The following is a 13,025-nucleotide window of genomic DNA, read 5'->3' as shown; positions in this document are numbered from 1 at the left end:
CATTCCTTCTCCATGAAAACATCCTCCCCAGCCCAAAATGACGGAAGTAAATGCAGGGAGTACGGTTCTGCTGTTGAACACCCTCTTTTCCCCATTGTGGCAGGCAGTGAGTGTTAAGTAATTTTTGTTTTATATTGAATCATTTTTATTTTTAGAGTGCTGTGAAAGTACCATCACATGAATAAAAGTGGCAGCCTATATCCCTGGTATTGGTGAGCAAATGGTGTCAGTCTACTCTGAAATAACATTTCTCGTGGTGCTCTGTGCTTAGGTGCTCCGTGGCAGTGCTGCTGTTTATTTCAGGCCCCTGATAGGTGGTATCAGAAATTGTAGGAGTAATAAATAGTGGTAGTTAAACTTTCCAGGGAAGCTGATTTGGAAATCATTGCAGGTGACTGAATGCTGCTGGCAGTGAGTGGCTGGTACTGAGCCCTTGGCTGCAGGAGCAAAAGGGATGCGTAGGGAAAGCTGAGGTGTTGTACAGGGTGTCAGGTAAATAAAAGCATATTCTGGGGCAGGTCATGGTGGAAACTCTGGGTGTGTTCAACAGAAACAACAACTGAAGCTCTGGGCGGTCTCTGCAATCCAGAGTAGCCATGGTGTGTGTCCCAGGAAAGCTTGAAGCAGCCAGGTATCCTCCTGAAAATTCTGGATTTCATTGCTGCATTTCTTGAGGAAATCCTTTCAACCACTTCTGGCAGAATGCTATTTCAGCCCCTGCTCCCCAGTGAAAGGTGGAAAAGCTCTTTGTTCCTGGTTAAACATGCCTATTAGCCTGTGTTCCTGCAGCTCGGCAGCAATAGCCGAGCCAGGGACTGTTTGTCTTGGGAGTGTGGCACTTAGAGACAATCCTGTGGTGCCTTTAACACAGCACTCTGCCTTTTGAAAAACAGAGCTGTAATAGCTCACATTCTTCCCTTCCCTTGTTCAGCTGTGATTGTCCTCATCCATGCAGTGTTTCCATTGGCTCTCCTGGCTGCACAAATGCTGAATTCCTATTGTAGCAACTTGGACAAAAAGCCTCTTGGGGTCTTTATGTAATTTAAAGACAGACCCCAGGCACCAGGTAACAGACCCTCTTTGTTGGTTTCCTTTTGTCAGGTTTAAAGGCTTGTGGAAAAATAAACTGTACTGGAAAAGGAAAATGTATAGAGTAAAACTGTATGCCTTGAACATAAATGCCCCTTTTCAGCTTTTGAATTGGCTTCTTCTCTCAGGTCCTATGTAAGAGGAACTTCACAGAGGAATTTAAGTGTGCAGCTTAATTGATGCAGCAGAGGAAATGGGACATGGTTGTGCATGGCTGGGAGGGTGACCATAAGATGCTGGTAGGAGCCAATGTGCTTGTGTGTGCAGTGGAATTGTGGAATCATCAGGGCTGGAAAAGATTTTAGGGTTGAGTTCAACCATTGGCCCAGCACTGCCAAGGCCACCACTAAACCATGTCCCCAGGTGCCATATCTGTGTGGCTTTTAAATCCCTCCAGGGATAGTGACTCCACCACTGCCCTGGGCAGCCTGTGCCAGCGCTTGACCACCCTTTTGGTGAAGGAATTTTCCTGATATCCAATCTAAACCTCCCCTGGCCCAGCCTGAGGCCGTTTCCCCTTGTCCTGCCCCTGTTCCCTGGCAGCAGAGCCCGACCCCCCCGGCTGCCCCCTCCTGTCAGGGACTTGTGCAGAGCCACAAGGTCCCCCCTGAGCCTCCTTTGCTCCAGGCTCAGCCCCTTTCCCAGCTCCCTCAGCCGCTCCTGGGGCTCCAGCCCCTTCCCAGCTCCGTTCCCTGCCCTGGACACGCTCCAGCCCCTCCAGGGCTCTCTGGCCAGGAGGGCCCAGAACTGGACACAGCCCTGAGGTCCCTCAGCAGGGCCAGCCCAGGGGACGGGCCCTGCCCTGGGCCTGTGGCCGCACCAGTGCTGGGACAGCCCAGGCACCATTATTTACATACTGATTTATTACATAAATATTTATTATAATTATTTAGAAATATATTTGGTACTTCTATATATAAAATGACAGTTATCAGCTCATCTTTTATTGCTGTTCATCTAGACAAGCATCCATTCATTTTTGCTCTCTACTGAAACCTGTTCACTTTCCCAGTGTCCAGTTGCAGGGGGTGCCATACTTTCACTTGCTATTTTTAGCCCATGGCCTTTTTTTGGCTTTCCATGAGTACATGTATAATGTCAGGCTGTCAGGGTTCTGTCTTGCAGCAGCATTTCCTGGCATGGGAAAAGGAGGTACTCCTGAGAAATTATTATTATTATGACACATGGACATAAGCTCAGCTTAAGTCACCATCCAGATGGATGGTTGGGGTGAGCTCTGACCACATGAAGTGTAGTATAATAATCACATTTATCAGACAAATCCTGCCTCTAAATGCACCCATACTTACTGCATTTATACCCACAGCTTGGAGGAGGATAAAATTGAGAAGACTGAAGTCTGAATATGTGTACGAATATGCAATTTGCATTGTTATCAGACCCACAAAATATTGAGAAGGTGCTTTCTGGCTGGAATTTTCACAAGTGCAGAAAGTCCTGCGACAATTGCCTTGACCTTTGAAATTGGAGCTGTAGCTGCTTTGGGTCACAAAGGGCGAGGGGGTCACCCTGGAGCAATGAATAATTCCATTTTCTGCACAATACCATGAAACTTTCCAGTAGACAGGAAGGGTTTCATTAGCCTCTTTCAAAAGCAGGTGACGCAGCAGGCATGGGGAAGGCTTCATTTTAGTTTTTCCATCTTATTTTCTAATTTAAATTGAAATGAGGATGTGCTAATTACCATAAACAGTGGCAGAAAATGCACGAGACGTCGCTCTGCAGAGGGGTTTTATTCCTCAGAGCACCAAAAATCAGCCTGTGCTCTCCTGAGTTTTACTGGAAGTGCTCGGCTTGAGTTGCGCTTAATCTCTTCTCAGGATGCATCTTCCTGACTTTGGATTGCAAAGATCAGACAGTTGATCTTCCTGCTTTTTTTTTTGTCATCTTGCTTATATGTGCCATCACTGGTGTTAGATGCAGCCTGCTGGGCGTTGTGGGTTAGAGGAGGGCTTTGTGCCTTAACTCAGCTAAGGCTGGGATATTTGTTTCCCCTCTTCAACATAAAGTAAGCATTTTGTGACGGTATGAGAGACTTTATTGGTGTAAATAATCCCTCTTCCTGCCTTCCTCCCATCCAGCTAAAGAACTCCACTTCTTGCAAATGCATCTACAACTTACCTCCTTTAAAATCTATTTATTTTATCCTCAAATATGAACAAGCTTTGGCTTTGTTTGGGGATATCCCAGTTAACTACGGGAACAAGTCTTTGTTTTCCCATTTGTGAGCCGTTCAAAAGGAGTTAATAAAACCACCAGGAGTCGCAGGTGAAATGTTTGCCTGGTAATAGTGCAAGGATCTGCTTTGGGGAGGGTATTTCAGGCTCTTGATAGGTGCTGGTTGCTGAGCTCTTGCTGGCCCTGCTATAGAAGGAGGTTTTCTTCTCTGATTCCATGAGTTTGGTGGTTTTTTGTGTTCAAAATGCAAAGTACAAAATGTACAAAACCAAATAAATTTTTCCTCCTGTCCTTACAGTTTCTGCAGATGTTACTCATACTGTGCATTTTACTTTCCAGTCCTCTCAAACAGAAAACACAAGAAATAGTTGTTTTTACGCTATAAAAGCTTTTTTTTTTTGTAAGTATTTTTTTTTCTCTTTCAGACCTGGGCCTGGACCAGTTCATAGTGAAACGCTACGATGGGAAGGTGAGCACATTAGACTATTACATGTATTTTATTTAATGGCTTTTTTGACCTAGAATCCTTCCGTTATTACCTGTGTGAGGGTGTAAGTTAAATGAAGTGTGTGAAGTGTTCTCTTCTGAGCATTTTGTTTTTCAGTAGCATTGCAGTGCTTTCTCTGTAATGACAGAAAGATTGGTACTATAAAGGGACCTTATTTTAATGTTTACAGACAAACTGTTACCACTTCCTATATTCTGGTGGCCTGGGAAATCATGGGTTGTAACCACATTTCTTTGTTGCTTCTTTCTGACTGTGTGAGAGCCCCACAAGTTAAACCATTTCAAGGGAAACTCAGTGGACCTTTCCCTTCCAGTCTTATCTCCAGATTCCTAAAGGAAGGAGGTGCTCTCGTGGTTTTTTTTCTGCATCCCAACCATGTATTTCCCCCCTATCAAACAGCCTTTCTCTGTTCCCCTTTTGAGCCCCAGGTCCTTCCTGCAGCAGTGCACAACTGTTCTGGGTGTTTGTGCTGTCATGAGAGGTTTTGGTAAAATCTTAAGCAAGTTCTGGTCTAGTTTTGTCTCCCTGTGAAAGTGGAGCCATGTAGCATCCCGCCTGTTATTATGAATATCGCAGACCTAATTATCCACACTGTAAATCCCACTGGTGTGCTAAAGGCAGCTCTGCCCCAGGACTGGCAGCTCAGATGGACTCCTTGATGCAGATAACTGCAGGTTAGTTAATTTTCCATCATATCACTAGTGGCACACAATGGTCCTCCAGCTTTTAGCAGCATTTTCACCTGCATCATCTGAAAATAAAGCTTTCAAAGGGGCATCAGCATCTCACCCCCTATTGCTGCAGGGTGCACCTGATACAGAGTGTCAGGCATTTCCAGAAAGCCTCAACACTGGGGAAAAAGAATTTAAAGCTTTATATATGAGGGCTGAACGTGTGCAATTCCCTGTTTTGTGTTTAGCAGGGACAGAGATGATCAAATACCTGGGGTCCCTGTCATGAGCACTGGACGAGTGCACTGGTTACCCAGGCAGCAGAGCAGGGCTTTGCTGGAAAACAGACAACAGGGAGGTGGATTTTGGCAGTTAGTTTTGATACATAAAGCTCCAAAGCGTGTCGTGAACACCTGTTTTCTTTTCCCTCCTGCCACAAATGTGATGTCTGCTTTTTGAGGTTAAAAAAAAACAACCCAGCCAAAGAAAGGACATATATTCTTTGCAAAATACCCAGTGTTTCTCCCTCTGGTTTCATGACAGTCTGTTTTGCATCCACTCACTTTCATCATTTTATCTTGTCATGCTATCACTCCCATCCCTTAGGCTTTACATAAACAAGATTTGTTTGTAGGGAAGAAGTGCTGAATCCCACACTATTTTTGCTAATTGCTCCTCTGTTCCCGAGTGCTCTGCAGGCGATTCCCAGCACACTGGATAAAAGGTCCAGAGGCAAATCCTTTGGACTCGGCTTTCTGTTCCTTCGCCCCTCAACACTGTGGGTTCTGACCTGTAGTAGACTGAAATAGCTTTTTATATAACTTACAGATGTTGCTGCTGCACTTGGATGTCTCTGTGCTGTGGTTTGATTGCCTGAGAGTGAGGCAGCAGATTCAGGGGACTGCAATGGACTTTGCTTTATTATTATCTTCTCCTGGGACCTGATTTTTCCACAGCCTAATAACACCCTGGAAGCAGCGTGCTCTGAAAATGAAGAAATAGGGGTTCTTGTTTGCTTGGCTGTCTGCTTAAAGACAGCTTGGAACTGGCTACATCTGGCCATGGCTATTAGGGCAGTGGTAATGTCCAGGTGAGAGGATAATTTGAGGAGAGGATAAAATGAGCTGGCCTTGGCTCTCCCTTGGTAATGAAGGAAGCTGATAGTAGATTGATCTGACAGCAACTTGTTCTCATTTTGTTGCTTGCTTTGGGTTTCAGTTTAAAAAAATAACGCTGCTTTTACTCAGCCAAGCACAACTGAAGTGCTGCAGAGCTGACCTCACTCTTTCTGGGTTTCACTTGCATAGTGATAAAACCCTTTTGCATCTCTCCCTCTGTGCCTGGTTCCAGCCACACGCTTCTCTTGGATCATCAAAGCAGCCTCTACTGGGAGGGGATTTGCCTTTGTGTGCTGGAGGAGCTGCTGAGCTCAGGCAGAAGGGTGAGAGGCTCATCACTGTTCCCCTAAGCATCCTTATGGATGTTACACAGAGGTAATGGGAATTGTGGTACTCAAAGATAGGCCTGATCACTGGAAATTTCCTCTCCTTTTTTAAGGAGAAAGGAGCTTGTGAACATTTGGACACAAGCAAGCTGTGCTGCTCAAGAGCACTGACAATCCACGGGCCAGATCCTGGCCGAAGAGTGGGAGAGAGGATTGGTTTTAGTTCCGAGCAAAGACAATGCACAGTAATTTGGAAGGAGATTCAGTTAAAAGGTCTGTGCAGTTAGTTGCATTTTAATTACATATTCCAGGACAATGTTTGTAGCATCTGTGTGAATTTTGAGCGTGTGTTTTGAGATCTAAATGCTGCAGCATTAGTGAGGTGATGTATGAGCTGCTCCTTTCACAGAACCTGTTTTATTTAGGTAAAACTACCATCAAAACAACCAATTGGCCGTTGTGGGGTGATCAGGACTGATCTTGACAAAGGATTTTGGGGAGTGATGTGCCTCTGTATTGTGCTTGTGTCAGGTTTGCGAGGCAGCTTGCTGTATGTGTGACTGAACGCAACGGTGAGAAGATAATACCCACCTTTTTCCCTTCTTCCTGCCCCTCCTTCTTCCCACTGGTAATTTATAGGCTTACTGGATGGGGGGAGGTAAATGTTACTGCCTTATTAATGGCAACAATGCTCCTGTAATTTGAGCCTAAATGCTTTTTCTTCACTCATGCAAGACCAAAAGCCCTGGAGACACTCATCCAACACAAACCTTTGGTCAGATGTGTGTGCCAGCACGGGCTCATGCTTTTGGGCTGTGTACAGGGAGGCAACCTGTGGCTCTGTTTTTGTCTAAGAGTGGTGGTTTCTTCCCTAGGGAAGCAAGCTCAGCAAAGTAGGGAAAAGAGGCATTGATTACTATTCATTCAGAGTAGAAAACAGGTATTAATCAGCTTGCAGACATTTCATATGGAGCCTGAGCAGAAGTCTGATGTGAGAACAGACACAATCTCAGGGTGCTGTGGTGTGGAGGTGCCCAGATCATTATTGTCTGTCTGCTGTGTTTCCACTGTCTCTTCCCTCTTGCATTTGGCAGTGGGAAAGCAAATGCATTTTTAACCCATCTGTAGGAGAAATAACTCATGTTTTAGTGATGAATATGCTTTCACTAAGTAGTATAGACTTCTTAGCACGTCTAACCTGGCATAAGCTTCATTAATGTTATGTAAGTTGTTGTGCAGTTTTTGTTTAAAATTTTCTTTTTTCATGCTCTCTCTCTTTATTGATGGGATTTTTTTTGGCTTATGCATTAATGATTGACAAGCCTAATCTCTCAAAGAAATAAAGAAACAGTGCTGTTCATGTTATTGCTCTCAGTTGTGAGCCGCATATCCACCCTGCCACCAGCCTGATGAGCCAGCACGGGAGCTCCCAGGTGTCCCCCAGCTGAGCTTCCAGCACTTCGTCCTGCTGGAAAGGTGAAGGTGAGCTGGAGTGCTTTTAAGAGACCTCTAGCCTATTTTAGGAAATAAACCCCCACTCTAGATGGCTTATTAGTTTAATTAGGATACACTTGACTTGCTCTTTTTCCTCCTGTAGGGAGAATTCCTTGCTACTGCTCGATAAGAGCAAAAGCCTTTGAGCTACCAGCAACAGCTTCCCCTCCTGCAGTAAGTAATTAGAGGCTTTCAGCGCCCTCTAATTAAATTTATGACTTAAGTATTTCCTGCCAGCATTTGTGTTTACTTCTCTAGATGTTTGGGGATACCATAAAGTAATGCCAAGCAAGGTGAAGGACAAGGAAAATACTTCACATGGTGTCTCTAAGGGCTGGTAAAACATCTGGAATTCACGTCCACTGTAGAATGCAGGATCATACCATGGACCAACGCAATGAGTATCTTCAGCTTCCCTGACGTTGTGCATCCATTAAAAAACACTTGCTGGGAGTCAGCTCAGGAGGCAGATTTCTTTCCAGATGATTTAAAGAGCATCTCAGGAGCAGAGGAGCTTGAAAAAATGTATTTGGGGAGGATCTCCAAGGAGAAGACTGGAGGTAGATGGACCGTCCTTTTCTGGTGGATTGAAGGATCTTGCTCTCAGGTTTGAAAAAGCGGGAAGGAAAGTAGCCTTGGTCTGTTAGTCAGAATTTCTGGGATCCTTTGCTCTGTGGATGGGCTTTGCCTGGAGCATGAGGCTCCTACCAGAGTGTGATCAGCTGCCATAGACCCAAACTTGCAGCAAGGGAGACAAGCTTAAAGTCCTGCTGTCCTTCAGGAGCCAAACACTGGGTCAGAGCTCTGAGCTCCTGGGATGTCTAAGTGCCTCTGAAACCTTAATTGCAAAGGATGCAACTCTAAGTATTGCCTTACTGAAAGCCAGTATCACAGTTCAGTAAAGAGCAGCGTAAAGTGCAGGTGCGCTTGCTTTACGGAGCTCATTGGCTGAGAAGGACACTAGGTATGTTCTTCAGCTTAAATGCAATGAAAACAGGTGAAGAGTCCTCTAAATCCAACTGTGTGAGGTCTTGCCAGTGTCTGTTGTAACGGAGTTTGAAATTAATGTGTCCCCAGTGTCTGCAGTTGAACTGGTGAGGCTGGGTTGTGGCTTGCTTGGAGACACCTTGAAGTGTTCAGCCATTCTGGTCCATAATCCATGTGAAATGTCACTGTCCAACTTCAGATTCCCTGCTTTTAAATTCCTTCACCCTCTGATCCTGGCACAGGTAGTATTTGCATGATAACCAGGAGGCATCTTCTTACATGGATAATTACCTTACACTGACTTGTATGAACATTCCTCTGCCATCCCTGAAAAGTGTCATAAGGACACGGTGGGACAAAATCCTTGCCTGTGGCTGTGTGGAAGCAAGCAGAGATGCAGTTCATTGCAGATAACAAGCAAAGCTGAGCTGAGGTTTTTCTCTTCTTGGCTTTCTTTGCTGGCACCCTGTCCACATTGGTTGGTTTCTTTGCTTGTTGGCTTTCCCTTCCCAGCCAAACTTGACCCTTCTGTCTCCTTCAGTTAGTTCTGATGTTTCCCTATTTGCTGGGACCTGTGTGGACACTGAACTTTGCAAATTCTTCTCTTGGTTTGTTTTTAATAAAACTGAATTTCATCAAAGAAAATACTTAATTGTTTCTAACACAGTGCACAAACATCCCTGTGGGCACCTGGGCTGCTTTAGGTACAGGACAAGTGTCTTCTTTTCCTACCTTCTCTGCCAAACAGTTGTGGTGCATTTTGGCTTTGACAAAGCTCTACATGCTGTTACCTCTTTGTGTCCCTAATTCTGCTGCTTGTTTCCACAGGGCTCCTACTAAAATCCTCTGGTTGCTCTTTGTCCTCTTTTTTTCTGGTTTCTAGGTACCTGACGGGAGTTTCTTCCAGCCACTGATATCTCTGATACTTGTCTTTATTCTAATTCTGGTTTGTGGTGTTTTTTTGTGTAACCAAGCATTCACTCATTTTCTTCCCTTTTCTAACCCTCTCCCCTCCCACCAGGATTTCTGGCAGGTACAAAGCAGACAGCATGTGCTTTGATTAATTTGTGCTTCAGACCTCATAATATGCACTTTTCATGTGAAAGGGACAGTGTATGCTCACCTCTTCTCTCTGCTCCTCTAATAAATAATTCTGAGTGCTCTCCTTGATCCTCAGCCTGAAGGATTTATTTCAGAATACCTGAGTTTGGCTTGTGGATAGAAGTCCTCAGGGTAGCCATTAATACCTGGCTCTATTAACAGGAATTGCTTTGAGCAGAGCTCAAATGTGTGTTTCCCTGCCCTCCTGGTTTCACAGTGTCCTCTGAGGCTTCTGTCTTATTTTGCAGCTTGATGAGACTGTGATAGAGCTGGCTCTGCTGGAAAATGTTTTCCCCTTGAGGCCACAAAGTTAGTTTGATTCCCTGGCCTAATACTGTGAGGAAACATCATCTATTTGAAGGTGTGTAGGTTTGGGAAAGGTTACATTTGCAGACTTGAGTTTTTCAAGTTATGGAATCATGTAGAGTGAACTGTATTAAAGAATATGTTAGGTAGAAGATATTTAGTTGTTACAGTTCACAAAATCTTTTGTACTAAAAAGAACTAGAAACCAAAGGGGAGTTCATTCAGTATTAGTAAGTAAAGAGGAAAGTATCTCTAAACACTTTGAGTTTGCCCTGTAGTTTTGTGACCTTAATGAAATCCATAGGGAAAGTTAGGGAAAAATAAACAACTTGGTAATATGCCCTCAGTGGGTGTATGCAGTCTTTTAATCAAAAATGGTTTCTGGGGTATTTCTGGCTTTAATTTCTTTGATAGTTTTGCTGGTGTTAGTTTAATGCTTAATACTTGAGGGACACAAAAGCCAGCTCTGAGAACTCTGTCCTCGGGCAACATGGTGTTAGTAGGGAGAAGGGGTATGGATGGAGAGAGTGGCAGGGAATGTTTTAGGAGATGCTTGACTTCACTTGACTACAAAAGGAGGGAAAATCTGGGTGGGAGAAGCAGGTGAAGAAAAAAAAGGACAGAGAGGGAATGAGAATTGGTGAGTTGGAGAACTGGCAAGATTTTGGAGGGTGAGTACCAAGTGCACAGCCCCAACCTCATCAACTGAGCCAGTGTTTAATAATCACTTTTTATAGAGAATTATTATTTTCCTTCTCGTGTCCTCTCACACTGGGATTTCTGTCTGAGAGAAGGAGCAGGGCATTTTCCACACAGTGAGTTCATCTTGGTAATGCAGGCTGAGATGAGGGAGAGCAGCATCCCAATTTCCATCAGAGACCTAAACAGCCATTTAAATTCAAAGGTGGCAAAACTCAGCTCATTTTAGAAGCTCGATGTGGGCCATCAAGGAACCTAATTTCAACCCTCCCCCATGAAATTTCGGTGCAAAATGCCCTTGTGGTCCTACAGATTGTGATTTCATTACCCTGCAGAGGGCTGAGGGGAGCACAAGTGTAGACTGTCCCTTTTCCAAGGTGTTCCCTATTTGCTTTTCCAGCAGGGGTTTCTCCCTTGCATGAGTGGCTCCGCTGCCTGCCGAGGGTCGGGGAAGTCTGTGTCGTTGATCTTCTGGGTTGTACAGAATGCTGGCCTTGCATTTCAGGTGCCCTTTGTTTGAAAGGTGGTTTGAATATTTACAGCCTTGCTGGAAGGGAGGGAATGTACATTTCTCTTTCCAGTCGCAGGAGTCCACCTGCAGTAATAATTGCTGCCTAAGTTTTCATTCTCTGGACGTGCTCAAATTTGGAGTGAGAGAATATGCAGGACAACCTCACCCATGGCCAGCTCTGTATTTTTGTGGCCCTGTGTAGATACACAGATAAAATAACCCCCCAAACCCAAAAGTTTAAAAAACCTATTGATTAAAATATACTCTTGAAAGGTGTTATCTGCCAGTTATGCAGAATTATCTGCCAACAGTAAATTTTAAGCACTTTCTAAGGTCAGCACTCAGCCACCACAATTTGCTGTGGAGAACCTGTTTGTGTCTCCTTGTGTTGGTGTGCACACTTCACAGTAAATGATCATTTCTAGTGGCTCCAGATAATGTGAGCTTTCCCATGGCTAAAAGAAGTTTGAGTTTCAAAAGGTCCTTGTGCTGTTTCCATCACAGCCTCAAACACTTTTTTTCTTATTTAATGATACAGGAAAAGTGATACAAGTATGCCAGCCGGAGTATTTAAAATTACTTATTTTGCATCCACATTATAGAAGTGGCTTTAAAAACTTAAATCCCTCAGTTTTCCCTCAAGTCCCTTTTGTGTCCGTGTTTCCTAGTGCAGAGGGACCTCCCCTATCTGTTTTTCCCTAAAGGACTTTTGAACATTTGGGCTGAAAGGCTGAATTTTTAAATCTGATCCTGAAAGCCTTTTTATTTCTTAATTCAGTTTTCTTAAAGTGAGATGCCCGAAATGTCTAGGTACATGGCTTTGACTCTTTAAAGTTGAAATCTTAAAAAAAATGAGGAAAAATTTAAAATGTCTCTGTTTTCAGTGTTTTGATGCAGACAGAGTTGAAAGCATTTGTATTTTTAATTACCACACTGAGCTGGTTTGCACTGGAATTTCTTAAGGGTTTTCCCTTGTCTGTTACCAAGTCTCTTAGTATATATTTCCCTGGATTTTCAACAGCCCTGCTTGGGAAAAAGCTGCAATAATCCATGCCTGTCCTGCTGGCAAATAGGACTTCTTTTCCTACATTCCTACAGTTAACCATGAAAGAAATACATTAATAGATGTCTTATTTTAATGTTTTCCAAAACTGAAGGTGGTCAGTTGGGACTGAAAGAGAATTGCTTTGCATCCAGGTGACTTCTCTCCACACTCATGGGTTTGTATTTGCTCACACAATATTGGTCACCTGGAAGTGTTTCTGTTCAGAAGGAACAAATCGAGTATGACGATGTTTGTCAGTAAAAGGTGGTTCATTCTTCATCTAAAATCCCTAGCTAATTGACAAAATTGCTTCCTGGTTCTGGAGAAATACTCATTATCTCTCATGGATATTTACTTCATCGTTGTTCTGGAAGGCGTAAGTGGTCCCATGAGGCTGATAAATTCCTGAAGCTTTGGTTCATGGAAGTGCAAAGGTGGTGCTGAAATATAAATTACAGCAATAAATATGCCCAAAGTGTCCTTTCCTTCTTCAGATGGAAACCCAAACTGGCAGCTCTGAGAGACTTCCCAAGAATGTGTTCTTCACAAATGAAATGCTGTAGTTTCTGGGATGCCAGATGAAGTGGAGCTGCCAGGATTTAGGTGCTCAGGCTTTTCTAGGCCTGCATTAGGAATGGGAACACCAGCACTGTGTGTCCGTTTCTGCCTCTGCAGAGAAGGCATCCCTCCATGTGCAAAAAGACACCTTCATTTTTCAGATTTGCATAATTCAGTATTACCGTGTTTCACTACTCACTCAGCCCTGGAAAAACAATTTAAAAATCCAAAATAAAGGTAATATTTGGTGAGGAACGTAAGGATTCGGTGGGGTTTTTCCACCAAATCCTTTGTTACTTGGGAGCTGTACTTGACTTAAGGGAGGCTCCAGCAGCAGATCAGTTTTGGGGTGGAATATGTGAAGTTTGTGATGTATCTTGGGATGCTTTGCAGCCAGCCTGTACATAAAAAAC

The 13,025-nt window shown here is 43.9% G+C and overlaps 1 protein-coding gene across 6 annotated transcripts in view; it reads left to right on the top strand.

Moving 5' to 3' along the window:
- MICU1 (mitochondrial calcium uptake 1) overlaps window positions 1-13,025 on the top strand; it is a 73,666-nt gene that overhangs the window by 18,420 nt on the left and 42,221 nt on the right. For 3 of the 6 annotated variants that reach the window (XM_042022551.1, XM_042022546.1, XM_042022518.1), the window contains exon 4: window positions 3,714-3,757. The exons of 1 other annotated variant lie outside the window; for it this stretch is intronic. In XM_042022551.1, coding sequence (XP_041878485.1) covers window positions 3,714-3,757 — 44 coding nt within the window. Of the gene's footprint in view, window positions 1-3,713; window positions 3,758-9,413; window positions 9,426-13,025 lie in introns of all 6 variants that reach the window. 2 more of the 6 variants (XM_042022537.1, XM_042022527.1) reach the window with 1 other exon arrangement.

The sequence above is a fragment of the Corvus kubaryi genome, unplaced genomic scaffold, assembly GCF_017639235.1.
Source record: "Corvus kubaryi isolate FWS band 111438036 unplaced genomic scaffold, C.kubaryi_AGA036_p1.0 126, whole genome shotgun sequence".
Lineage (NCBI taxonomy): Eukaryota > Metazoa > Chordata > Aves > Passeriformes > Corvidae > Corvus > Corvus kubaryi.
This window is presented reverse-complemented; position numbering and strand designations above follow the sequence as displayed.